This window comes from Pygocentrus nattereri, chromosome 2, assembly GCF_015220715.1.
Source record: "Pygocentrus nattereri isolate fPygNat1 chromosome 2, fPygNat1.pri, whole genome shotgun sequence".
In the NCBI taxonomy this organism is placed as follows: Eukaryota; Metazoa; Chordata; class Actinopteri; order Characiformes; family Serrasalmidae; genus Pygocentrus; species Pygocentrus nattereri.
In genome coordinates this window covers 35,992,138-36,019,210 of record NC_051212.1, presented here as the reverse complement: position 1 = coordinate 36,019,210, position 27,073 = coordinate 35,992,138, and the positions used below count along the sequence as shown (strand labels likewise).

The 27,073-nt window shown below is 39.3% G+C and overlaps 1 protein-coding gene across 4 annotated transcripts in view; it reads left to right on the top strand.

Annotated features, from left to right (window-relative positions):
- The window catches only part of ctnnd2b (catenin (cadherin-associated protein), delta 2b), a 117,407-nt gene extending 90,967 nt beyond the window's left edge, over positions 1 to 26,440 (top strand). For 2 of the 4 annotated variants that reach the window (XM_037547586.1, XM_017719642.2), the window contains 12 exons: positions 635 to 848; positions 4,676 to 4,859; positions 11,235 to 11,352; positions 12,438 to 12,623; positions 13,161 to 13,355; positions 13,755 to 13,905; positions 15,586 to 15,799; positions 17,373 to 17,457; positions 18,497 to 18,623; positions 21,326 to 21,457; positions 21,882 to 21,958; positions 24,069 to 26,440. In XM_037547586.1, the coding sequence (XP_037403483.1) occupies positions 635 to 848; positions 4,676 to 4,859; positions 11,235 to 11,352; positions 12,438 to 12,623; positions 13,161 to 13,355; positions 13,755 to 13,905; positions 15,586 to 15,799; positions 17,373 to 17,457; positions 18,497 to 18,623; positions 21,326 to 21,457; positions 21,882 to 21,958; positions 24,069 to 24,314 (1,929 nt within the window). In that variant the 3' untranslated portion in view covers positions 24,315 to 26,440. The remainder of the gene's footprint in view (positions 1 to 634; positions 849 to 4,675; positions 4,860 to 11,234; positions 11,353 to 12,437; positions 12,624 to 13,160; positions 13,356 to 13,754; positions 13,906 to 15,585; positions 15,800 to 17,372; positions 17,458 to 18,496; positions 18,624 to 21,325; positions 21,458 to 21,881; positions 21,959 to 24,068) is intronic. The other 2 variants (XM_037547582.1, XM_037547589.1) reach the window with 1 other exon arrangement.
- Positions 26,441 to 27,073: the final 633 nt, after the last annotated feature.

The window sequence follows — 27,073 nt, the reverse complement described above, 5'->3', positions numbered from 1 at the left end:
GTAATGTAGTTTGATTAACCTCACAACTCAGTAACAAACCCAGGTGATAGATAGTGAGTGTGCCACTGACTATGTCTGGGTTATGGCCATTGAATTCGGGCTCTCTTTGTTAATTTTGCTAACCTTTTCAGTTACTTGTGTGAATGTAAAACAAATCTAGTTTAGTGCTTTACTAAATCTAACACAGGTTGTGATAAATATGAAAGCTAGAGAGAAGTGAGAAGTTAAGCTTTCACCATATGGGGTCTGAAATTGGCACATTGTGTGGAGCAGCACATCTGCTTACTGTTGGCAGTGTGGCTCTAGTGATGCTAGCCAAGGCCTCAGTTCACTTCCTTTGCCCCCTTATTGCCAGTATAGCTCTTTAACTGCTGCATCTGTAGCCAAAGGCAGGATATAAAAACAATACAGAGATTATCGTGTAGATAAACAGGCACAGGTTCAATTAGACGAATAACTGGAAGAGTGGAAAAACGCGAAAGATCTCTTCAGTTGCCCAAATTACCTACATTATCCAGTGCCAGTTAGGTAACAGGAGTCATAACTTGATAAACTTCTTATTGAAGGGTAATAAAGGTGTGTGTGTGTATATGATTGTTTATACTACTTTTTGCTGTCTGCTGTATTTGGTTAGATCCGAAGACAGGGAGGCATCCAGCTTCTAGTAGACCTGCTGGATCACCGGATGACTGATGTCCATCGCAGTGCCTGCGGGGCTCTGAGGAACCTGGTGTACGGCAAAGCCAATGACGACAACAAGATTGCCCTAAAGAACTGCGGAGGCATTCCCGCTCTAGTGCGCCTCCTCCGTAAGACAACTGACGTGGAGATCAGAGAACTGCTCACAGGTATTATGTGTTTGGCAAACCAAAAAAAAATTTCACAATTTTCCCATTACCTGAAATGTAGTTGATCAGCCAAGACATGTTTGGTGTTTGAAGTTTGCTCCTTTGTTTTCCTTTGGAACTACAATGCTAATGTAGCTAAGAAAAGGTGGATTGGAGAAGTTGATTAGCATTGTGCAAAATGCATGCTTAAATCATTACACACACTTGCTTAAAACATGGTATGTAATTTCAGATAGACTTGCTTGCATGATTTCTAACACTGTATGCCTTGTATCTAAATGTAGATCCACTGCATGCAGTGTATCTAAAACAGTAGAAGCAACCTGTGCTTAGGTTCAGTTTGATAGACAACAGTGTGCCTTACAGTGTCATAAACCACATAACAAAGTCTATTTGAGATCAGTTGATTTGGTCTGAGGCAAGTGTGTGACGACAAGCATTTTGCACAATACAAAATGGTGGGTTTAAAGGGGGATCGCTACCATTTTTTTTTTCTCAAAACGTCTCAATGATTTAGTGGTTGAGTTGCAAACAAAAATCACTCTGAGTGGTCTGATCTGAATGGTTCATTGTAGAGAAACATACTTAACCTGGAGTGGTGGTGATGGAGACCAGGGACTACAGCCACAGTCCATTTTAATCTAAACGTGTCTTTTGTGTTTCTATGTGTAATATTGATAACTGTAAAGTTGGGGTAAATCTGAAAAAAATATTTTCTTTGGCTACTGTTTTGCCTAACAATGCCCTGGTTGTACTTCTCTGTCATGAACAGATGTAAAAAAAAAAAAAATACAAGGCCGTATTCATAATCTTATTCTAACTCCAGGTAAGAAAACAGTATTACAGAAACTTCTTATGTCATCTGTTTAGTTACCGTGACAACTGAGTTAGGACTGTATTTGGGACAGAATCTATTGCAGAACAACAGTTCTTAGGTTCATAATCTTATTACAACTCCAGGTAAACAGTATTACAGAAACATCCTAACTAGACAAAATTTCCTAAATACTTTACTAAATTTAAGACAACCTCAACTTCTGTTTTAAATGTCTTTTTCTATTGCTTTATGCAGTGACAGGCAGCATACTTCACTATAAATGGCATAATGACATTACGTTTATCTACATTGAAAACAGTACTTTGATTTATGAGGCATTTTTCTAACAGCATTTTAAAAATCTCAGACTCTGCAGCCACGGTCTCCACCGCCCCCACTTATTACCTTTGTGTGCTAATGTTGATGACAGCTAGCCAGATAAAATATTACAGTAATGTTGGTGAATAATGAGGAGACAGAGCTAAACACGTTACTCTTTATTGGGAGTATGGTTAGCGCGGTTGGCTGAAGTGTTCGAGTAACTAAAAGTGAAACTGGGAAGTGGCAACACACAGATAAACAGCATGAAGCACTGTCACAGTATTCTTAACTTCAAGTTTATTGTGCTTTAGTTTCTTCTGACCTTTTTAACCTCAGTAACGGTAGCTAGCTGACTGGCTAACGAACCTGATTATTTTCATTACATGTTTATGTTTCAGTTGTGCGCTTTTGGTTGGTTGCAAGGTAAAAGACATGACAGTTGATTGTTGGCTTTGAGTAGTTTAAGATTTCCTAACTTGAGATAAGATGCTGTAAGACAAGATTCCTTAATTAAAATAAGATTTGCTTCTGTAATGTGAATTTGTGAATTTCTTGACCTGTGAGATCTTAAGACAAAAAGATAAAGTTTCTGTAAAACAGCCCCTGATTTCTTTCACCGCTTCTATGAACAATTCTGCAGAACTGAGCATTTCACAACCACTCTGATCGACTTTGGTTACGTCTTAATGATTCAATAACACAAAAACTCAGAAAAAATGGCAAGCTTCAGAAAAAATGGCAAGCTTCAGACCCTTACCTACGTACTACATTTTGTAAATAAGAGGATAGTTACATAAATTCGATTTTTGTTTTCCAAAAAAACTACTGCTTTAATATTAATTCTCTCTCTCTCTCTCTCTCTCTCTCTCTCTCTCTCGCTCTCGCTCTATCACATACTGTAGTATCGATTCATACAAATGCTTTTATTTCATTATACCTTGCCTTTTGTGTGACTGTATTTTAGGTAGCCTTTTAAAATGAATGGTTAATTTGTTAATTAGCTCTCATTGAATCATCTACTTGCTACGGTTGAACATTGCACCTATTAGATGGTTCGTTAATGATCTGCAAATTGGTCACAATTAGGGAAATGATACCCAAGCATAATACATGCACTTAACATTGCCTCATGAGGGACTTTTATTTAATGAGTGTGAGGCACTGGCAAAAGATAAAGGCCTTTTTCGCAGTGCTTTGTTTAGGGAACCATGGTACAGTGCCAGCTCTTCTCAGGAGCATTTACTCAGGACACAGGAGAAAACAGTGCTTGATTTTTCAAGCTGAGACATTTCATAAATGTCAAACACAAAAATTGAGAAATGCTTGCATAAGAAGACGTCCCCCACATGGCTTCAACGCAGGGAGTAATCAACGCGTCCATCAATGTAATAATCAGTATGTTCCAAGAGTTCAGAGAAACAGCCAAAGCACTTAAAATTGACAGAGGCAAGATGCAGTCAAGCCAAGGGACTGTGTTTCGTTAAAGCTGCATGTAGAGGGATGCATGCCTCACTGCATGCCTAAATTATTATACTATATATTATTTCTGTTGCTAAGTAATCTCAAGCAGAATTGCTTGTGTAGTTTCTGACATTGTATGACATACTGTTATCTATAAAAATTGATGAAAATACTGACAATATTGAGACTCCTACATTGCTTTTACTAAGTTTTTGTCTATGCAATATACTTTTGTACCATCTTGTTTTTCAGTAACAACTACAGTGTGAATTGAAATGTTATAAACTAGGTAGCAAACTGTAAGCCAATGGTTTATTCACAATTTGAAATATTTTTAATAACAACAAGAAGTTATCACATGACTGAAACATAGCAAATCTTAATAAACAATAGCCTGTAATAGTATTTTTCTTTCTATTAATATATAATATATTAATATACAATTTCTTAACCTTTACAGCTTCCTGAAATTGTAGAATATTAGCACCATATTAGAATCATTTTAAACAATACAGTAATTGTATACATGTAGCTGCTTTTTAGGGATGATTCCAAACTTTTGAATGATGGTATACATGTCATGCAGTGTTAAAAAGCACACAAAAAAATCAAGTTTTGATGGGATTACTTAACAGCCCACCATGGTTTGAGCAAGTGCGTGACGACACAGATATGGAGTTTGCATGCTGCTAATTGGCAAGGTAAAATGCTTTCATTAGTTTTACAAGGGGACAGTTATGTAAACTTTTCACCAATTTCTCAGCAAACTGTTGCAAATAAATTGACATATAAATGGAATATAAATTAGAGCATGGTGCAGAGCAGAGGATGGATGGCGAGACTGCCACAGGGAGTTCTAACAGTGAGAATGCCAGGCTGCTCCCCTTCTGCAGGCATGCTGAGTGCAGACTGGATGTGGTCTCTCTGGAACAAGCAGATTAGCTGTGTGTTCAGCACTCACAGCCCCTCTGGCAAGTCCAACCACTGCCTGCAACACAGCATTTGAGAAAATTTTTACAAGCCATTTTAGCTGATTGAGGCCTTTTTCATAGCTTATTTAAAGCTTTTAAGGCAATCAGTGCATCCGCCGCTTGTGGTGACAAATGTGCTTTTAGGTAAAACGTGTTGATGGTCTTTATGCAAAGCGAGTTTATCGCAGTGTTGGATATATGGCTGCTCTTTGTGCTTATAGTGTACTTAACTGACTGGTGGTTTTTGGTGTATGTAGGAGTACTGTGGAACTTGTCCTCGTGTGACGCGCTGAAGATGCCCATAATCCAGGATGCTCTGGCCGTGCTCACCAACACCATCATTATCCCTCACTCGGGCTGGGACTCCTCCCCCCTCCAAGATGATCGCAAGCTGCACCTCCATTCCTCACAGGTGCTCCGCAACGCCACGGGCTGCCTCAGGTAAAGTGTCTTAACAAACACATACGTGCATCCGTAAAACTTTCCTTCTGGAGACTTACAGCTTGCCTCTAAGTAATGCTTTGACCCTATACCTTACCTTCACCTTATCATACCTGACATTTTGTTAACAATACATTGAGAGATTTTGGCTTTGTTTGCTTTAGCTCATTAAAATCTGCCCCCAGTGTTGTTGCAATGCATACATGCCCACATTCAACACTGTAAAATCTATCAGCATGTGGAGTTGGATAATCATGATCTTGATACTGTTTTTATTGTTAGAAGCACTGCGATTGTGTCTGAGTGAGGTTGTAGACACATGGACAACAACATTCACATCATTAAGGGCTTATTATTTATTTTGTTCAATAGAGTATTAATAAGAGGCAGCTGAAGTGTGAATTATATTCTAGTTTGTGTGTTTGCATACTGTTTCAGGTTAGTAATAGAAATCATCACAAGCTATAATGTTATTACAGGAGTGGAGTATGTAAAAGAAAAAAATAATTATTTTTGGCTTGAGTTTAAAGGGTTAACCTGGAAAAAATACCACATTTTTCTGACATTCTGTTGTCTAATGGGGACTTCAACACCCTCAGTCATCAAATTTGTTTGAAAGTGTGATGATTGAGGCAAACCAACTAGTGGATGTTAACTACAATTAGTACTGGGATTCCTCAAGGTCAGATTTGGAAATAGAAAGTTTTGGATGTGGAAACAAATGCATAAACATGTTAAATCACTACCTACCAAATAAATACATAATGGCAACATAAATAGCTTTTTAAGTGTAGGTTTGTTAGGTGCCTAAAGCATTTGTGCAATACTGTGTATATACATAGATTTGCCAAAACATTATGATGCATGTCGAGGTCGGGGCTGTATTTAATGACAAGTGAACAGTATTTCAGTAGACTCTTGTAGTTTACATGTTAGCTGCAGGAGAAGTGGGTGGGTGTGAAGACCTGAGGCACTTTGACAAGGGCCAAATTGTTAAGACCAGGAGCATTTTCAAAACGACAAGGCTTGTGGGGTTATGGGAGGAATGTGTCACAATACAGAGTGCATCATATCCTGCATATGGGTGCCCATCAGAGTGCCATGCAAACCCCTGTCCACTGTCAAAAGTGCCGACAACGAGCATGCAAACGTCGGAACTGCACCTTGAAGCAGTGGAAGAAGGTGTCCTTGTCGGATGACTCACCTTTTTACATCACGTGGATGGTCTGATATGTGTGTGTCATTTCCCTGGGAAAATGATGGAACCAGGATGCACTGTGGGAAGAAGACAAGCTGGTGGAGGGAGTATGATGCTCTGCACAGTGTTCTGTTGGGAAGCCCTAGGTCTGGGCATTTTTGTGGTCATCAGTTTGACATGTTCCCCCTAAATAAATGTCACTGCAAACCAGGTACATCCCTTCATAGCGGCAGTGTTCCTTGATGGCAGCGGCCTCTTTCAGCAGAATAATGTGAGCGCATTGCTCAGGTAAGGTTAGAGGAACATGATGAAGAACTGAAGGTGTTGCCCTGGCCTTCAAATTCTTCAGATTTTGATCAAATAGATGCGTCAGTGAGATGTGCAGGCAACAGCAAGTCCAATCCATAGCGAGTCCACCCTGCAACTTGTGCTAAATCAGTGTCCCTAAATAGACAACAGAATGTCAAGAGCATTATCGCTATATCACTGCTGTTGGGACAAAATCTCATATTTCCGTTTTTGTTGTTTTTAATTTTTCAACTTAGTTTGAAATTGCCAGCTGCCATTTACATTGTTTCAAAATTTCATCATGAATGGACCAAAATAATCAGTCCAAAATAACTTGGAATAAATCATTTCTACAATAAATTCCATTAAAAGTTCAGACAGTTTTTTCCTGCTTTTGTAAAGCTGCTTTTTGGAGAAACGTTTTTTTCCTACAGTGATAATATATAATGTGTGTGTGTGTGTATATGTGTGTGTGTGTGTGTATATATATATATATATATATATATATATATATATATATATATATATATATATATATATATATATATATATACACACATAAACACATGCATACACATACTCACCTGAATTCAAAGATACGGTGCCTCCATAGCTCCTGTACACAGAGCATGACTAATACATGCTGAGCATCAATGGGGTCTTTCCGTAGGTAGTGTGTAATGAGAAAGCCTCTTATGCTGCTTACTATGCCTGGCTTTTAAGTGGCTTAGCCTTTGTTCAGAAAGATTTACTGCCATATTAGGTACCGATTTGGACCGGGTGTTTGCAAACAGTGTGTACAGTACTTCATGGGACTGCATCATTTCCAAACCAAGTGGCACATAACGTTTAGCAATATTGTGCCTAACAGACATAAAGATTTACATCCTGGAAGTGTCAGAGTGTACTGAACTCCCATTGTACATTTTACAGTCACTCAATAGTGGCTCATGCTTTTTTTTTGTAGCTGAAATAAATTTGCTAATCAGCTTGGTAGCCTGCAGGGAACACTCTGCTGATAAGTTAAGCTAATTGGTTTGACTAAATAGGTTTCAGTCACATTTGATCATTTTTTTTCCAGTTTCAGATTGTTGCGATAAACCATATTATGATTATTAATTATTTTTTTGTCTATTTTATGTTTGGATTATGAAAGAGCATCTAATTCAGCCAGTTCAGCAGGGGACAGAATTTGCTGTGGGGCTTCATTATAGGATTCTATAGTTCTGGACACTTGTCAAAGACTGCATGATTATAGAGCTGGCACAGGACAACAATTGGCAGTCTGTCAGGCTTTTTTGCTGCTGATATGCGGACTGCCCCTTGTGTGTGGCCAGAATAGCCTGTCCAGGAAGAGTAATGAGATCCCAGCCAGTGTGCTTGCCTGCCTCTGCATTTTTTCGAGGGGGTTTAATAATTTTAGCCATATTGGCCATGACTGTGCACTATTTTGATGCACCATCTTCTGAAATTTTTCTTTAATGTGGCTTGCATGCATGCATTTTTTTGTCTTCATAGGTGTGTCCATACATTTCTTGGGCTGCGTAAAGCTTTTTAGTGTCCACTTTACAGGTCATGGCTCTTGTGATAACTGCTGTCCATTGTCTTATAGCAATGACTCCTAATCCTAGTCCTGCCTTACTTATTTTAGCGTTTTCCTCATAGTAACACAACCACTTCATCTCAGACAGGGTTTGTTAATGTTCTAATCCTGAGATAAAATAATCACTGTTTCTACCTTAATCCACTCCTCACCTGTAGTTACATGGTTTCTCATTTATAATAATAAAAATTTATAATGTTTTCTTCAGTTCAGAATTAATAGACTTACTATATTTGTATTTTGTTTTTTAACATTTTTAACAAGCCAGTGCATCAACAGGAAGACAGAAATGCCTCGCATTTGTCTTTTAGCGTTATGCTTCTTAAATACTAAACACAACAGCAATGTGAAAAGCATAATATTCGTAAACAATTTAGAAAATCAAACCTGTGCACACCGGATGCAACATGTTGTGGAATGATTTATTCAGTTAAAAGTTAATGAAAATCTTTTTTCCCCCTACAGCAGAAAGGCTGAATGCTAGCATTACTGTTACTAAGTGCTGACTGGTTGGCCAGCTGATCACCTCATTGGCTTAGGAAAGCAGTTTGTACTGATGTCAAGAATGTACATAACTTGAATTTAAAAACACTCAAGTGTTGAAGTATTTTATGCTGTTTCATATGAAGAAAACAATTGCATCTTTTGGTATAAAATGATTAAGCATTTACAAACTACAAATTTTTGCATTTTCATTCATTTACATTTTCATTAATTTTGGACTCACCAGATGAGCCTTCTAGAATCTGGCAAACCAGGAAAACTTTACTGAGTGGGTGTTCCTTAATAGAAATTCTCTAGTATCCTGCTTGTGTTGTATAGTTATAGACAACATGTCTATAAGTCTTTCTGTGTAGCACACAGAAAGCTCCATTTCCACATGCTGATACATTGTACTGGCCACTGTGGACAAGCACATTTAATTTGAAAGAGGACAAACCCAAAATATCTGAAATTGGTGAGGCACTAGGTATGATAGGGTTCATTAACTGCTTAGTTGGATAAAGTATGTTAGAGATGGGAGGATACCAGTATGCATAGCTGGGCTACTACAGGACCTTGACTTGGCACCTCTGGTTTGGTGCTCACCATGACTAGTCAATAAAATCTGTCTGAGACTGAAGCACACGGACAACTCCCTCTCAGGTCTGAGACAGCAGGTTGGCGGCAGAAGATACGCTGAGTCATGCTGTATGTGGGCTGGCTGGCCTGAGCTCTCCCCTAAGCCCCGTGTGCTAATTAATGTTTCACGGCTGACCGAGGATTCGGGAGCCTGATTGAATATTTAATGGTCGAACGCGGTTGCCACGGCACCTGCAGGCATGGTGGAAGCTGCTTGGCAAGCGCCGGGGGATCAGGATGTAGCCTTTGATTTTTCGCAGCCATCTTGGCGTGTGGGATGCCTGCCTTCGATGAGCCTTCCTAGATAGTGCTGAAGCTCTGCAGGCTCCAGGCATGTGGCCGTTAAATCACTAGCTCTTAGCTGATACATAGCTGTTCTTACCACTGATTCCAGCACAGTCCAAAAGGCTTTAAAGTCCTTATTTGCATCAAAAAGACATATTTATGCTTTCTCCACTGAGGACTTAATGCTACTTCAGTCTTTTTTGTAGCAGCAGCACCTTAAAGGCATAGCTTAGTTGAACATGATACATTTTACCCATATCCTAAAGTCAGTTAGCCTAAACATGTTTGGTGTCCGAGGTTTTTTTTAATGTAGTTTCTATCAAGGATTAAATGCTTATATCACACCAATATGTGTCATGCAAACTACATGCCTGAACCATCTCACTTCATGCCTCAAACTGCATTGATTCTTATACAGATTTGTGCATGTGATTTCTGACACTGTTATTACAATCTATAAAATACAGTATTGTACAGAAGTCAGAAACAACTTTTTGATCAGTTTTCCAATCAAATTGGCCAGTAAGTACAAGTTATGATTTTTTTTCTGGAAAAAACCCTACAAAGATCCTATGTAGCCAAAAGACCTGACCAGCACACCTATATGAGCTTGTTGGACAATACCATTCCAAACCTTTGAGCATTATTTTAGAGTTGGCCCCCCCTTTGCAACTATAATATTCTTCACTCTTTTGGAAAGGCTTTCCACAAGACTTTGGAGTATGTTTCCCAATTCCCAAGATTTTGGAAATTTGTGCCCATGCAGTCAAAAGAGAATTTGTGAGGTCAGGCACTGATGTTGGATGAGAAGTCCTGGCTTACAGTCTGCATTCCAGTTCATCTCAAAGATGTTCAGTAGTGATCTTGTATGCAGCTGCTCAGTCATGGAAACTCATTTCATGAAGCTCTCAACAATGTTCTTATGCTGATCTTGTTTCCAGAGGCACTTTGGAAGCCTGTAGTGACTGTTGTAACAGAGGTTAGGTGATTTTTATGTGCCACTCACTTCAGCAGTCAGTGGCCCCTATCTATGAGTTTGCCACTTTGTACCTAAGCTATTGTCACTCCTAGATGCTTCTATTTCACTGTCCAGATCTCAGCATCACTGAATGTGTTTGTGAATACTTGCATTGTGCGAGGTTGAAAATGCAACCAACTTCTAAAACTGTCCTTTGAAAGTATGTAAAAATATCCCTGCAGATTTCTTCTACATTTGGATTAAGTGTAAATCTGATTTTTTGTCACACAATTCCTTTGATAAGGAGCAATTTGTAAGTTTTATAGTTTAAAACATTCCAAAATTAACTAAAATACTGAACAGAATGTGAACAGAAACAGTTTTGATGTTCTGTCAAAGACATCTATGTACCAAGTTGCAGAGGTATCTGCTGACCAGCTAGCCCTGTCTCTTAACGTCACTTTGTGCCTCAAGAGGTGATAGTGAGTCACTGTAGTGTTGAGTCAGCCAACATGAGAGGATGAAGAAGTAGCCCACCTTCTCCTGGAAAGTAAGTAACCACAAAGATTGTAAGTTATATTATAAATAGAAGCAAAACAACAGTTAACATTGCTGTTGCTTTCCACTGTTGGAGACAGCTCATTTTGAGTAAAGGAATGAAGGTTTGTGCTGAACTTGCAACATTTCTTCTAGACTGGTAAGTAAATGGGGAGGGGGGGGGGTGAATAGAGAGAAGGAGGGACTTTGTGGAGTATGAATTTGACAGGTTATCTTACAAAATGCTCTTTTAAATGAATCTCACAGTCACAAAAACACGCAAATACTTCATGGTACTGAGCAATTTGCCATGTTGCAGTGTGATCGGGGGAGAGTGTAGCTTGTCGGGCTCGGTGACAGTATGTGTCTGATGTTTCTGTGCAGGAATGTGAGCTCTGCGGGAGAAGAGGCACGGCGCAGGATGCGGGAGTGTGAGGGACTGACAGATGCACTCCTCTACGTTATCCAAACTGCACTGGGCAGCAGTGAGATCGACAGCAAGGTCTGACCCTTTGCTCTGCTGTGTTACCTACATGCTGAGCGCGCTCTGGGGTGTGCTCCAATCTTTTCTCTTTCACTAGCCACTGTCCTGAGTGTAGAAGGAGTGATGACAATTGCTCCTTCTTCAGCCAGGACAGTGGAAACAGATAAAAGCCATGTTGATTGATCATATTTTTTAAATGTGGCTGTACTTTGTCTTTTCCAGTTTATCAGATATTAGAAAAAAATAAATATCGGTACATATTGTGTATAGAGAAAGCATCTTGAAGTATTGTGATACTACATTTTTACCATATTCGCCATCTCTACTGGAGGCATCACGAAACAGTAGTAAATCATTCATAGGGCAACTACAAGGAGTTCTTTAGCATAGATAATGCATGAATTTGTTTTCATTCCTTCTGATGGTAATTACCACAGACAGTGTTATTGTGTGTTCTGCCCTCTCCATTGTGTTAGCAGCTACAGTATTAAGAGTGGGTGTGGTAATTGCACAGATTAAGTTACAAAGTCAGACACCCACTATATTGAATTTCTAGTTTGTTTGAATTTTGAGACCTCTTTGTTACTGCCGTGATATTAAGTGAGAACCAGTCAGAGAATTTTAAAAAGGACCATCAGAATTAAATCCCTCTGAAACCGTTTACAAGATCAAAGTCCTCTCCTTTGTTTTGCCCTGCCTGACTGCTCATGACAATAGGATTAGCTTCCCTTACTCTCCACTGGACTCAATCCAGAGGACCAATCTAACAAGAAACTATTACGAACACAGATGCAGTAATGCATGGACTTTACAAAGAGGATAAATTGTCTCCTGAAAAGAAAAAAAGACACATTTGGATAATGCTGTATCTGGCAAAGCCGAACTTGTCTATAGGGATTATGGTGCATACTGCTTTTGCAAAGATAGTGTCAGGGTAGACATTGTTCCTTTTGAAGTTAAACTGAGAAGTTAACGCAGATATTCCAGCACAGAATCATTCTTGCGAAATAGATGTAGCCTAATGTGAAAACATCCTGCTTTTTCAAGTCTCTCCCTAATCTGCCTGTCCTTGCTTTTTCTCCAACATCCTGTGGCTCCAACAGACTATAGAGAACTGCGTGTGCATTTTGAGGAACCTGTCCTATAGACTGGCGGCTGAGACGTCTCAGGGGCAGCAGCTGGGATCGGAGGAGCTGGACGGGGTGCTGTGCACTGACGCCAGCGGGAAGGACGCTGAGAGCTCCGGCTGCTGGGGCAAGAAGAAGAAGAAAAAGAAGAGCCATGATCAGGTGGGCCACGGGCCTGAGCGCCGCAGCTGCTAGCAATTAGCACCATTTAGCGTTGCTGCCGTTCGGGCGGCTTGCGTCGCCAATCATCCCCCCCCTCCAGGAGATAATTACTTACTTTAGCAGGCTGATTTCATTTAAGTTCTGAAAACAGTGGGAAGAGAAGGGCATTGGCCGCATTTTCCCCCAGCCGCGTGGGCTGAATGGGGAGGTAGAAGGTTGCATTATCTTGTATTGTGGCTTTTAAATTGCTAAATGTATGGGAGTAGACCGATCATTTACAATGATGCAAATGCACATCTGGGAAGGTGATGAATGAAACCCTGTTTAGGACAGCTGGGTTGCCACTACTTGGTAAATGACTGTTTTTACTGTAGCAGATTAGCACATCATTTAGGATTTTGCCATATGTTTCATATCATTTATCCACATTGTGTTCATCTCATTATTTTAATCAGATTTTGGCGTTTCTCTGCTTCTCTAAAGTAGCTCAACTGGGTGTTTGTCAAATGAGGTTTGTTCCTCTTCCTGTGCTCTCAGTGGGATGGAGTGGGGCCTTTTCCAGACTCCGGCGATCCTCCAAAGGGGCTGCAGATGCTCTGGCATCCGTCCATTGTGAAGCCATACCTCACACTGCTGTCGGAATGCTCCAACCCGGACACGCTGGAGGGGGCGGCCGGGGCTCTACAGAATCTGGCAGCGGGCAGCTGGAAGGTAGGCCCCACACCAAAACCAGTGAGTAACCCCACCCCACTCAGAAACAAGGACCATCCAGGTCAACCTACACTATGACTGTTACACTTTGTACAACATTAACATACTAACATACATTTGGTGTCGGTTTCTCTAAAGATTCTGTGCAACATTGACCAATTCACTGTTACAACTAAACTTCACTGCTCAAAAAATACCCTGTGGAATTTTGACTGCTCAACACATATTACAAATTAGCTTAGTAGCCAAGTCCAGATTTGCCTTCTGTCAAGTTGTTCACTCCATGAATGCAGAGAACAGTTCTACAATCTACTCTTACTTTGCTAACATCATCTATTCGAACAGTAAGTCAGAGCTCGGCTATGGATAGAAATGAGGTCAGAGCCCATTTGTAAAACCTGTATCCTGGGTGGCTTACAGTGGTCGGTGTATATACGAGCAGCGGTGAGGAAGGAGAAAGGCCTACCCATCCTGGTGGAACTGCTGAGGATTGATAATGACCGTGTGGTGTGTGCTGTGGCCACAGCGCTCAGGAACATGGCCTTGGATGTGAGAAACAAGGAGCTAATTGGTAAGTTGTAGTTGTTAGTATTCACGTTAGAACAAGCGTGTCAAACTGGGACCTGCTGGGTCAAAGTGCTGTGGAGATTAGCGTTACACTTTCAGTTTATCAAGGCCTTGCTGATCTATTTTGGAATGTTAGAACCATAATTGGTTATGATAGTAGTATGTAAAGTGTGTTAATTTTTCTGTCGCAACTACAATTTTCAGGCTATTTTTTAACAGAAAATTTCACTAAATCAACTTATGGTGTGGCTCCGTTCATTGACGGACCAGTGCTGTTGCGCAGGCAGGCTTAGGCGTTAGAAAAGTATTGAGCAAGTAAAATGATGACTAACGTTAGTTCTTCTGCATCTAGATGTAGCAGATTGAGTGAGAGAAGGTGCTGTAAATGGATTCCAAAAGAAGGACAAACGTTAGCAATGAAATAACAAAAAAATCACTCAAAACAGAATTCAGAAATATTGTGTAAATCCAGACACAATGACATGAAAAATCATCAAATTGAATCGAACTGGTGTAATTTGAAATGTTTCGATGCATTGAAGTGTATCTTGAAGAATCTATTTCAAATCTATTTCAAAGATATTTATACCCAATTCTAGTTGATTTTGAGTACTTCTAATGCATTTTTTAATTGTGCTTTAGACAGCATCAGTTCTTTATACACCGTTCATTGTATTCAATGAGCAATTACTGACGCTTTGGAGATTTTAATATCTGTGCCTGTGTGTGTGTGTGTGTGTGTGTGTGTGTGTGTGTGTGTGTATACATACATAATGAGTAATCTTGGTTATTGAATAAATCCAGCAAGCAATGTTGGTTATTGAATAAATGTATGTTACAGTGAGAGGCAGCATGTTATTGTTTGAAGTGTTCCTTGCGACACTAATAGACAATTATTGATCTTTGCAATGATTTGGGTGCCGATGTTGGCCTTGGAGTCTCCATGGTAACCAATCTTCAGTGTTTCAGTCTGGGTTTAGTGTTGAGCAATTTTATCATGTGACGAATATGGGGCAAAGAGGATTCTGAAAGCATGTTGAAGTGGAGGATATTCTATTGGAGAAGAGAATTGTGCAAGTGTCATCCTTCACTTAAATAAATTATGAAAACCGCAAACTCGGAAATGTTCACAGGAAACTTAATGTGTAAATATCTTTTATATTGAGGAAAGTAGTTACTGACGGAATACAGTACTGTAGCACAGGTTTTTTCCCCAACAAGACGCCTTTGTATTCTTGCTGAATACACATGTATGAAGTTTGACTTGTTCTGTTCGAATGTCTAAATTAAATATTTATCATTTTGAACACATCAGTGACATGGAGAATGAACCATCTGGTTTCAGTATGTAGCCACACTGTGACCAGTGTGTAGGCGTAGCAGTGCCACTGTATGGCCTGATCCAGAAATTTTGGTGGAGGATGCAGTCTTCAAGACTGAGCAGAGTCATCCCCCAACACACTGAAAAGACCCATCAGCCCTACAGTGAATGTGTCAGACTCTTCTGAAGCAAATGTCAGAGCAGAAATCTCAATCTCAGCCCTAAATTGCTGAAAAAGCCTCGATTCCCAGACAGATTGTCCACCCCCCACCCACTCAAACATCCCCCGTCCCATCTGCTAATAAACCAAAGGTTTTATCTCTTCATTCTTCCTCTGCCTCCTCCTCTGCTCTCCTCCAAAAGGCAAGTACGCCATGAGAGACCTGGTCCACCGGCTGCCGGGAGGCAACAATAACAGCAGCAGCGGCGTGGGAAAGAGCATGTCCGACGACACCATCACTGCCATCTGCTGCGCTCTGCACGAGGTCATTACCAAGAACATGGAGAACACCAAGGCCCTGCGTGACGCTGGAGGCATCGAGAAGCTCATCGGTATTGCACGCAGCAAAGGAGACAAGTGCGTAACAGAAGTTGCCTCTGAAATGAGCTAGCATTGGCTTCAGGTCCAGCAGTTAAAGACCCTGCTAAAACCTTTTTAGACTGCGGGTCTGTTATTCACACATACATCTGAAGACTTACCATTCAGCAGCTGCTGTGAATTATTCAGTAACTACAATAAAGTGCAATATTGTAGTGCAATATGTAGTGTGTAGTTCTGAGAGTAAGGAAGTGAAGTGTGGTCCCTTGCTGTCTAAAGGGTCAAAGACTTCTTTAAACCCACATATCTCATATATATTCTAGAATTATTAAGGGTGTGAGATATATTGGTAGTCAGTATATTATTTACAGTGTTGGATTTATGACCGGTTTTTGCAGGCACTGACACATGTATAGTAACTTCTGGTGGGAATTTGCCCCTTTTTTATTTACCAAAATCGGTGTGATGCAATAAAAATCCCTTGGCAGGTTTTCTTATTATTGTGAATGGGTTGCAGATTTTGTGTGGCTCATGAATAATGTAAAAATTTAAAATATTTACATAAAGTAATGAAAATGTAGTTTACAGTAATTTTCTGGAATATTGTTTGATAAAACTAATCCATGGTCCATCCTTAGAATTTTTACACGTCTTACATTCACTTGCATTTAATATGTCTATTCACTTAAATGTACTACATATATGGGTTACAGTGTAAACTTGTTTTAAACGCAAGAAGTAAAATGAACTATGGAACTCAGTATAGGCTGAAGTATTACTTATTACTTAAAATGTTACTTAACAGTTATCATAACAGCCCTGAAGCTTCATAATGGTCATAATGCTTAGAAAACCACACAATAATCTATCACCCTTGTTAAATGAAGTGGCTGCAGTTGTTTTCAAAAATGTCCACACATGTCATTTTATCAGTGTTTTATAATTGGCTTTGAAAGAGTTAAGAATTAATGCCAAATTGAGCTATACTTGATACACTGCATAGGCTCTGTAGCTAGCCTTTGGTGCTTTCTCATTGCAAGGTGTTCTCTTCAAACACCTTATCTCCAGCCCAAATCATAATGGAGAAGAGCTTGATAATTCATCCCCCCGGCAGAGATGTTAACATGCGAGACCAATGACAATGTGCAATTCTGTCATTTGCTTAAAGAAGTGCAATAGATTTTCGGTGGAAATGAAAATGACTTTGTAGGAGCCCTAGGCACAAGTCCAAGTAAGAAGAGGATGGTACTCATTTTTTATTAATTTTTGGTAATTGTGGCTGTAGAGTCTAGGTCTTTCCCTCAAGTATGTCTTTTGTGATCTGCAGGACTAAAGCATGTCTTTTTGAACGACTCACTGGCAGACTTAATTATTGTTTTCATTTAGTTATCAAATGTAACATGATATCAGTTTTACACATTATTTTATTGAACTGCTGGCTTCACAGTGGATTCTACTATTTGAGAGCACAAGCACTTTGTTATTTATAGAACAGAAAGTGCTCTCTCTCTGTATCTCTCTCTGAAGCTGTTTCGTAGTCTCATGGGACTTTATTATTTAGGTTTGCAGAGTGTGAACTTCTAACCGTTTTTGTCTGAATGTTCCCCTATAGACACACGCCCAAGGTGGTGAAAGCAGCATCTCAAGTCCTGAACAGTATGTGGCAGTACCGGGATCTACGCAGCCTATACAAGAAGGTAGTGAACTCCGAGAACGTCAGTCTTTAAAGCTCTGCTTTATACTGCAGCTCTAGCATCTGAGACTCTTTTGTCCAGATAAGCTGTTTATATATAAAGGTGCTGAAAGTGTTTTCACTCAGCATACTGAAGCAACACAAAGAGAAAGCAAAAATGTATGAGAAATATGTAGAGAACAAAATGGAGATTGCTCTTTAAAAGACACTCTCATTTGCAATCTGTTTAATTACATATACTTTGAATTTGTAACTTAATTATCAGGGCAATAGTAGTAATTAATCTGTTTATCTATTTCACAAAAAATCTCTCAGAGGCACAAGTTACAAAAGCAACTCTACAACAACCATGCAGAAAGTTGGTACTGGGCAATATATTGTTAATACTGCTATACTACAATATTGATTTGTTTATTGGCACTGATCAATAACAAGCTTAGTTAACTACAATGTGAGCTTTTCTGGGTGCAAAATTTAAAAACATAGTTTCCTTTCTGTAAATGTGCTTCTCTAGTTCAGGAAGATTTAATTTAATTTAAGAGACCCTTATTAGTCCCACAACGTGGAAATTTCACCTCCGCATTTAACCCATCTGTGAAGTGAAACACCACAAACAGCTCTAGTGAGCACACACACACTAGGGGGCAGTGAGCACACTTGCCCAGAGCAGTGGGCAGCCCAATCCGCAGCGCCCGGGGAGCAGTTGGGGGTTAGGTGTCTTGCTCAAGGACACCTCAGTCATGTGCTGTCGGCTCTGGGGATCGAACCGGCGCCCTTCCAGTCACAAGGCTGGATCCCTAACCTAAGGCCCACGATTGCCCCAACATGTAGAGATGTATTGGAAAGCCTTATTTTCATCGGCAGAGTCTAGTGATGGTATTATCCAATTAAGCAACCAGGACTACTGCAACGCTAGGAGTTAAAAAAAGAGTGTTTAAAAATTAGGTCAGTACTTGATATGAGAAATCTGTTAGAAACTGTTAATGTTAACATTTACCCTACACTTATTGACTGCCATGTTGTACGATCTCCCTTATTTGCAGGATGGCTATTCTCAGTACCATTTTGTGGGTTCGTCCTCTACAATAGAAAGAGACAGGCAGAGACCTTATTCATCTTCTCGCACTCCCTCCATCTCACCAGTGCGGACTTCACCCAATAATCGGTCAGGTGAGTGGTGTTCTTTAGCACTTCATGTTGACTGATACCTCAGATACCAGCACTGTTTTCCACATTTCCCATTGCAGAATGGATAAATAGTAAACGTAAAGTTCCTAAAGAAATCTTAGATGGGTCATTCATCTAAAATTGATTTTGATTGATTGATTTTTTTTTTTTTTCCCCCGTAGACCTATTTTGTTGATACATAAATGGAGTAAGGTATCAGTGTAAAATTCAAGTGGAAGTTGATGCAGTACAGTTTTTGTTTTTCATAAGTATTTTGTAAAAAGTTGTTTTCATTATGATATGCTAATGCTTAAACCATTTAAGAATAAGTAACTCAAATTTGATGAGTTAGGCAAACTCAAATGGGTTAAGGAAACTGATTGCCTTAAACCATTTAATTTTAGGTTACTAAAACATTTGACCATGAGTAAATCTGCCAAACTGAGTATGAGCAACACATTTGTTTATTGTTGTATACACTTAAATAAATTGAGTAAATCACTCCTTTGATCTTAAAATGATGGATTATCTTGGACCTACCTAATAATGGTATTACCTCCATACAGTTAAGTAATTCTAACTTATATTTACTGCCTTTACACAACTCTAGTCGTTCAAGTTCATCTCAGTTTCTTGCATTAAAGGCTTTAATTTTAACAAATTTATACAGAACGGCAGAACATTTTTGACAAGAATGCCTTGAACAGTGTAACTTAATACCGATCTGGACCATCTCATCCAATACAGACAGTTGAGCCCAGAATGCAGTAGTGGTCTGAAGTGTTTAGAACTCAACTCAGCAGGTGGGGTCATGGCAGCTTAGTTTACTCAACACTGATTTATAGTCAGCACTGGACTGATGTGAAAATCAATATGTTTGCTAGTAAGATGGCCTAACACTATGGTAACCATCAGCCAGCAGCTGACTGAGAGGATCTTAAAACCTATTGAACCTGTTATAGCCTGTTTGGCTAAATGCCAAATCATGGTTCTTTTTGAAATTTTGAACTTCTGCACTGAGAACTGTGCCAAAATACAAAACGAGTATTTGTCAATTAGTATTTGAAAATCACCCAGATATAATAGAATCATTTTCACAAATGTTTCATCAGTGATACTGTGGGATTTCACAGTGACACTATGTGGATACATCCTACCTACATTTTACAGTATAGTGTACATTACAGGTGCTACTGGATTCTTAAAGCAACAGTTTCTACTCCTTTCTTTTACATTTCAAGCCTTTCAAAAACACTGCAAGGCACTTTGGTCTGCAGTAATAAAACAGGCTAATGAAATACAAAAACTCTTAGACTGAGTTGGATTTTGATTGCTCACAGTATGTTTGTCAGCGTGTTCAGCGTGTAAATGTAAGGGTACATAGCTGGGCTTTTGTCGTTTGTCTGGAAACACTTGCAAGTAGTTCAGGATAATAATACATTATACCATTGTCTATAAGCGTGTAGTATGTAGTATTTGATTTCAGACACACCTTGTGTCAAATGCTATGTTATAAAGAATATTTACAGATCAAGATACATAATTATATTACTGTGCAAAAGTCAGAGCTCACCCTTCATTTATTTAAGTTTCTCTCAAAATGGCTATTAATGTTATTTTTTAGGAGATATGTCTAAGATTAGATATGATAGTCCTCTTGCAGAAAAAGCCAAAGGAAAAATCAGTGAAAAACAAGATTTTCCAAAACTATTAATAAAATGATTCATAGACAAGTAAATGTGACTCTTAACAACTGTGCAAGACCTGATAGAGCACCAAAACTGCCACCACTAGACAAACAGTACATAAAGCTTTCATCTTTGAGAGATAAGAAAATCAAGCTCCTCTCTTTCTTAAAATCTGTGTGTTTCTGTCCATCCTTCCACCGTGAGAAGACAACTCGACACTGTGAGTCTGAAAGGAGGTGTAGCTGTCAAGAAGCCATTACTGAGAAAGGAAACTGACATAAACCTTTATAAACATTTATTAAGGCTAATTCCAATAAGTGTGTAACACAATACTTGCAGAGTATACTTGCATTACATTGAAATTGACAAAAGCAGTGTTTATGACAGCTGATGCTTATTGGAATGTCTTTATAAATGTATGTAGGTTTATGTTGGTTGTCGTTAAAGTTTATGTAGGTGTCATGTACCCTTGCAAATGCTGCCCTTCAGTAAGGTTTTACTGATTATTGTTACAATGCTAAGATCATTGTCATCAAGGTTGTAGTGACATAAGGACAGACTTCTTCTTACCTAAACCTTGCCGAAACTTTATCCATAGCTTGTTGGCCATCTTGTGGTGCAGGTTGAATTCATTAGCCTTTGAGTCCATTCATACTCTGAGGGTGGAACTGTGCAGTTGTCTCTTCCTGTTTGCTTTACTTTGAGTAATCAGATTTCCTCACAGATCTCATCTTCTTTGGTCACAGAATCAGTAAAAGGGGGAATAGATCTATGGCCTCAGGAGTCAAGGACAAACAATTGACTGTCTTATTTAGAAACTGTAATTAAATTATGACATTTGCTCACTAAACATAACTAAAGACTTGACTCATTATATTGAAGTAGAGTTACTGAGTAAACATGACTAAATGTCTTGTGATGGTGTGAAGAGGTATGTTATGTTTTTCTTTTTTGTTTGTTCCCTTTTTGTTGTAGTGTGATGTGTTGATATGCTGACTTGTGTTTGTTTGCTTGAAGCGAGCGCCCCTGCCTCCCCTCGAGAGATGATGAGCCTGAAGGAGAGGAAGGCAGACTACGAAACAACTGGAACGAATTCTGGTTACCATGGCAACAAGGGCGAGCACACTTCCCGAAAGGACGCCATGGCAGGTAAATCTTTGGCTTTCAAAGTCTTCCTCTCACTGGCTGAGGTCATCCTAAACCTCCATAGGGAGATCCTCCTCGTACATCCAAAGCAGTGTAACAGGAAAGAACTCCAGAGACGGTCACTGAGGACCTAATGAAACTTCATTCTCAAATCAGCTGCTAGACATAGCCTACTTTTGTGTGATCATGCCGTAGCAAATTTACCGGCAGTGATGTGAGATTTCTCTGTGGATTCATTGTAATCTTTGTGCAGTAAACATTACTTCTTGTGTGTTTAGAAGCCTGCACTTGCATGTGTGTTGGAAGCTGCTTGTCTGATCTGTAGACACAATGAATCATTTTCCTCTCCAGCGGTATTACTCACAGGCTGATCCAGATGCTTAGCACGCATTCATAAATCTCTTCCCATATGTGCCCTCTCTTACAGCTCAAATCTCCAGTGGAACCTCCACACTGTTTCGAGGTGCTTATGTGTCTCCGAGTGACGACCTCAAACATAATCAGGTGAGCAGCATTAACATACAGAATTACCAAACATTTTAACCTATTAAAGACATATGTTTCTCATGCTCTCTCATACTTGGGTCTTATTCACCACTTATGACCCGATTTCTACCTCTGTATTTAATCCATTTTTCCGTTGTAGATGTAAACCCCCAATGCATAAGACTAGGTTTCTTCTCATTTATTTTGAACAGACAGTAGTTAAAGGTAGAGTTTGTTCCACATAGTGTCTTATAATCTCACCTGAGGTGTCTTCAGTTGGTACAGCCTGTAGAGGGGGTCATTTGCACTCAGTGGAGAAAGTCACTAATGTTAACTAATTTGTGTAGTGACCAAGCTCAAGTTCAGTTGTGGTTTTGTAGTTAGGAGCAAAGTAAAAAGAAGAATGTGTAAGGCTTTGTGCTGAATCTCATCACAGGTGCAAAAATACTACAGGTGGTACAGCTGTGGATCAGAGTTTTTGTTTTTTAAAAAAGTTCTCTTTTTATTTACCTAGATATCTGCCTTCCTCACCTCTAGCTCACTGTTCAGACACCTCAAACTCCGCCTCACAGCTGATGGGAAGCCAGGAGTTATGACTCTGCTGCTCTTATGAGTAGAGCAGAGAAAAAGGGTGCTCTGCATAGATATACACACACAGACGCCGCATTGTCTGTTGTTCTCTGTCTGAGGTGATACGTATGAGCGTCCTCCGTGTTGGAGTACTCAAGATCTGCTTGTAAACAAATACACATGTATTGAGAGATCCTCGTGATTAAATTGGCCACAGCTTCCTTCCACTTTTTACCAAATTTGTTTTGTTATAATCCTCAGACATTAATCAAGGTGGCACAGACTGCTGTCAGTAGCATTTATTTCTATTTAATAACTGTGATTGTGCTGATTAGCTGTCTGGAGCAGCAGGAAACAGTCTCATTCAAATGTGTGAATCACTTCTAATCTAAATGCACATAAATAAGAAATAAGCCCCCCCCCATCTATCTATCTATCTATCTATCTATCTATCTATCTATCTATCTATCTATCTATCTATCTATCTATCTATCTATCTATCTATCTATAATAATTCATTTATTTATTTGTATTATTCTTATTCTTTTTTAATAACCTGTGAAGTTTGTATGTCAGTATGTTGTGTTACATATATGTGCCAGGTCTTTTAATGGCCTGAGGAATGTGTAAATGGTTAACAAAACAACCATTCATTTAAAGGTTATTGAGTTTTTGTTTATTCAGAAGGATGACATTCTAGTGCCTCTGTCAGTCCCATAGCTGCTGTTGTAAAGTAATACAACAGCAAAAATCAAATCTACACATTTTCCCCTTTACCTCAAATCCAGTCAATGAGCCAGGGTATGTTATTGTCTGAAGTTTGCTTCTTTTATTTTTGCACTGGAGATATGGCCAATGTAGCTAACAAGAAATGGAACCTTATACCGCACCAATTAGCACTGTTCAAAGTCATCACACACTCATATCAAACTGCATAAAGTACTTAAAGTTACACTATGTAAGTTTTGCAGATTTGGAGTGCTCTCAGGTAGAAATGTGTAATTGCACACAGCATGAAGAACATTTTGTATAAGGTTGTGTCTGTTGTGCTTTGGACCCCAAGAGTCTGTGTGTGTGACACTACTACAAAAAGACAGATGACAAACTGAGTCTGACCCAATGCTTCTGTCTTTTGAATCATTATTTCATTACTCAGCATTACCTTACATTATACAGCTGCAAGTAATATACAATAGATTATGTTGTTTCTAAAAAAATGTTATCTATAAAGATGGACAAAAGTACAGATGAAATTCACACTTTAAGATGGCTTCTACTATTATTTTAGTTATGTAATATATATCATTTTTTATAGTAGGTTAGGAAGATATAGTGGAAACATACCTATTTCTATAGTTAATAGAATTTCATGCTCCATTGGATAACTAAAGAAGCAAAATTCAGACACAAAACATGTCCTGGCTGATCGGCTACATTTGGAGTAAATTGTGTAAATAAATATAATATCTGGCCAAACGATCATTTGAAGCTGTAGTCTGTCAGGAACAGTAGTCCTGCATGTGCTGTTCTTACCCTTGCTCTCTCTGGGTGCTGCCAGGTCTCAGCTCAAGGCAACCCTCCAGAGGCCTACCCTCCCTTCCAGACTCCCCCAGGAGCGAACTTCGAGGAGGCTTACTATGAGGACCAAGCGCACCAGCGCCCTCCAGCCGCTGCCGACGGCACCATGCACCTGGGCCTGAAGTCCACTGGGAACTATGTGGACTTCTATTCAGCCTCTAGGCCCTACAGCGAACTGAACTACGAGACGAGTCACTACCCTGCCTCACCTGATTCCTGGGTGTAGAGGCGGTAGGCCGGGCTGAGGAACCGATACACAGTGAGAAACCAGCCCCGCATGTGCATGAACACTACCGGACACTCACACTCACTCACACATGGACACTCCGCTTCAGTGTGGATTGGACTGAGGATTCCACTAGCTGTTCATTCACTGAGGCTATCAGAGACTGTATGTGAAAAAGAAGAAGAAGAAAATGTGGAGAAAGGCTAAGGGAATGTGTTTTACGGAACAGAGGCCCAAAGCGTATGGACAGTCTTTAAGGCTGCTGAGAGAATGCAGGAACGTTGGGAAAGCGGTAGGGAAAGCTGTAAATACATGGCAGAGAGAAGAGGTGGGTATGTGAAGCACAAGAAATCAGTACATCATTTAATACAAGCTGAGGAAAATAGTTCTGATGCGTTTTTAGGACATTTGTTTGCGTTTGACCTGCTTTTTAATGGAGAGCTCTTTTCACGAGGAGCTTCTCAGAGCCTTTTTATCTTTTTTGTTCATTATCTTTATTTTGTACCTCCTCTTTTTAACTTCTTAATTCTAGTGTAAAGTATTTGTTGTATATTGCAGATGTAGATACAAGTTACATTGTGTATATTACAGGAAAAAAAAAAACTACTGTGTCCTCCCCTGTGGCTCAAAATATCATTTTTCTGGTATGCTGGGAAACAGAGAAAAGGATACATGACTTAAACTTTCTCTTCTGTAGGTAAGGTATGTTTTGGCAGCAGAAAAGGTAGGCTGTAGTTTACTCAGACGTCTTTTTTTGAGAACAGCTGAGATTACAACACTAAACGTCATTCCATGCGCCGAGTGCTGCACTGCCTGGCAAGTGTTTACTGATAAACATTTTTAGCCTCATTCTGCTCTTTTTTTTAATGCTCTGTAAAGATTCAGCGACAGGCTCTAATTTTGTGTTTTAATCACATTTGAACTGAAACTGTATGGTTCCACTAGGCTCCCAACGATCTGTGCTCCATTTTTGTAAAATGTGCCAAACGTGGTTGTCCCTGAGCCAGGGGGTACCACCAAGCTGACGCTGAAGTTTACATTCAACGTCAACATCATTGGTTGTTATGATACCAGTTTGTAAATGCTTTTTTTGTTTGTTTGTTTGTTTTATAACGTGTCAACGGCATATAGCCACACGCACTACAACAAGACTGGAATAATGCTCGGAGGGACACGGCCTTTCAGAGCTAGTATCTCTCCTAAAATGTACAATTAGTTTACGCTGTGTTGTAAAATAGACAATTGAACAAATCATCTTTTTTTTTTTCTTCCAGAAATCAGTGGTTCTTAAGTTCATCGTAGACTAATGTCAATAGAGTATGAATATATATTATATAAATACAAATATATATATATATACTTTTTATGTGCAGATGTGGATGTCACCTAATGCAGCAACATTATGAAGAAAAAAAAAGTACTTAGAATACATGTAGGGTTTTGTTCACGTTAATTTCTGATCCAAATTTACACTCCAAACTGTTGCCCTCCTGTCGTCATGTTGTTGCTGTGTGAAACAGGTGAGACCAGGGCTCCAGTCACAGAGATGAATGATGTATCCAAATTTCTAACACTGATCAGAAACGGTGCTAAAAAAAAACGATGTGCATTTTGGTGTCAAGAAAATGTTTGCCATTTGATGTTGCTACCTTTCTAAATATCAGAGCCGTTTTGAAAGCTTTTCATGCCCAGAGTGTAATCGAGGCATACAACACTGCAAAAGTGTGCTGCTAGTCTTGGCTTGCTTATAGAAAAGTGATTTCCAGTTGTGATTGCCCCTCTCTCTTATCTCAGGACATCTTACCTTCGTTCTCTGAAGGAGCAGCGCGGTGAATGCTCCTCCTCTCAGACTAAAAGACAGACAGAATGAGCAGCAGTCACAGCCTCTGCTCGAGCTATTACTTAATCTGAAGTGGTTGAGGACCCTTTGAAGTGTGGCGGCAAGCCCTGGTCTTCCCTCCATATCATTTTGAATTTAGAGATAACTGTCAGATGCAAGGAAACGGAATGATATTTCCTGAATTTGTCTCACATATCTTTCAGCACTATCAATAGTGAACATGGAAAAAAAAACATGCAAAATATTTGTGGAAAAAGTAGACATGTCTGACAACCTGTATTGGAAATGTAAGTACATTTTTTTGTTGCTAGACAAAGTGTTTGAGAGAATTGTGAACCTTTTTATTGCCAGACTGCAACTGCTATAAGATAAAAAACTGACTATGGGAAAAAAAAAAGTTTTGTGATCATTTCATGAGCACCAGTCATTAATACAAAGAAATTGATTACGTTTAGCAAGACTCATCTGAAAATGGACTTCTGCTGTTATTTGTTTGTATAATCTGTTAAGTTCAGTCAAAGTGTTTTACCCCGAAAAATGCAGAACCTCATTGTGTACTCTTGCAGATTTATGTACCTAAATTAACTCAAGAAACACTTCACCTGCCTTGGAACATTGTCTTTGTTTACTTATTATAGTAGAATCAAGGCATAATCTAAATAATTTTGGCCGCATCAAAGATTTGTTATGCTGGTTTGAGTTTCAGTGTAATTTACTTTAGATGGAGTCCTCAGATAGCCATCAGGGCCAGATGAGATTGCAGTGTGGCTCTGAATAGACTTTTATCATGGTGCTTTATTATTTTCCCCCAAATAGATATTTTGACAGTGCGAGTATGTGGCTGTCAGCTTGCCTCAAAAATCTGATTTTTCAAAACAGCATTATGACCAGCGCTACAAGGAAAATCACAGATGTTTTT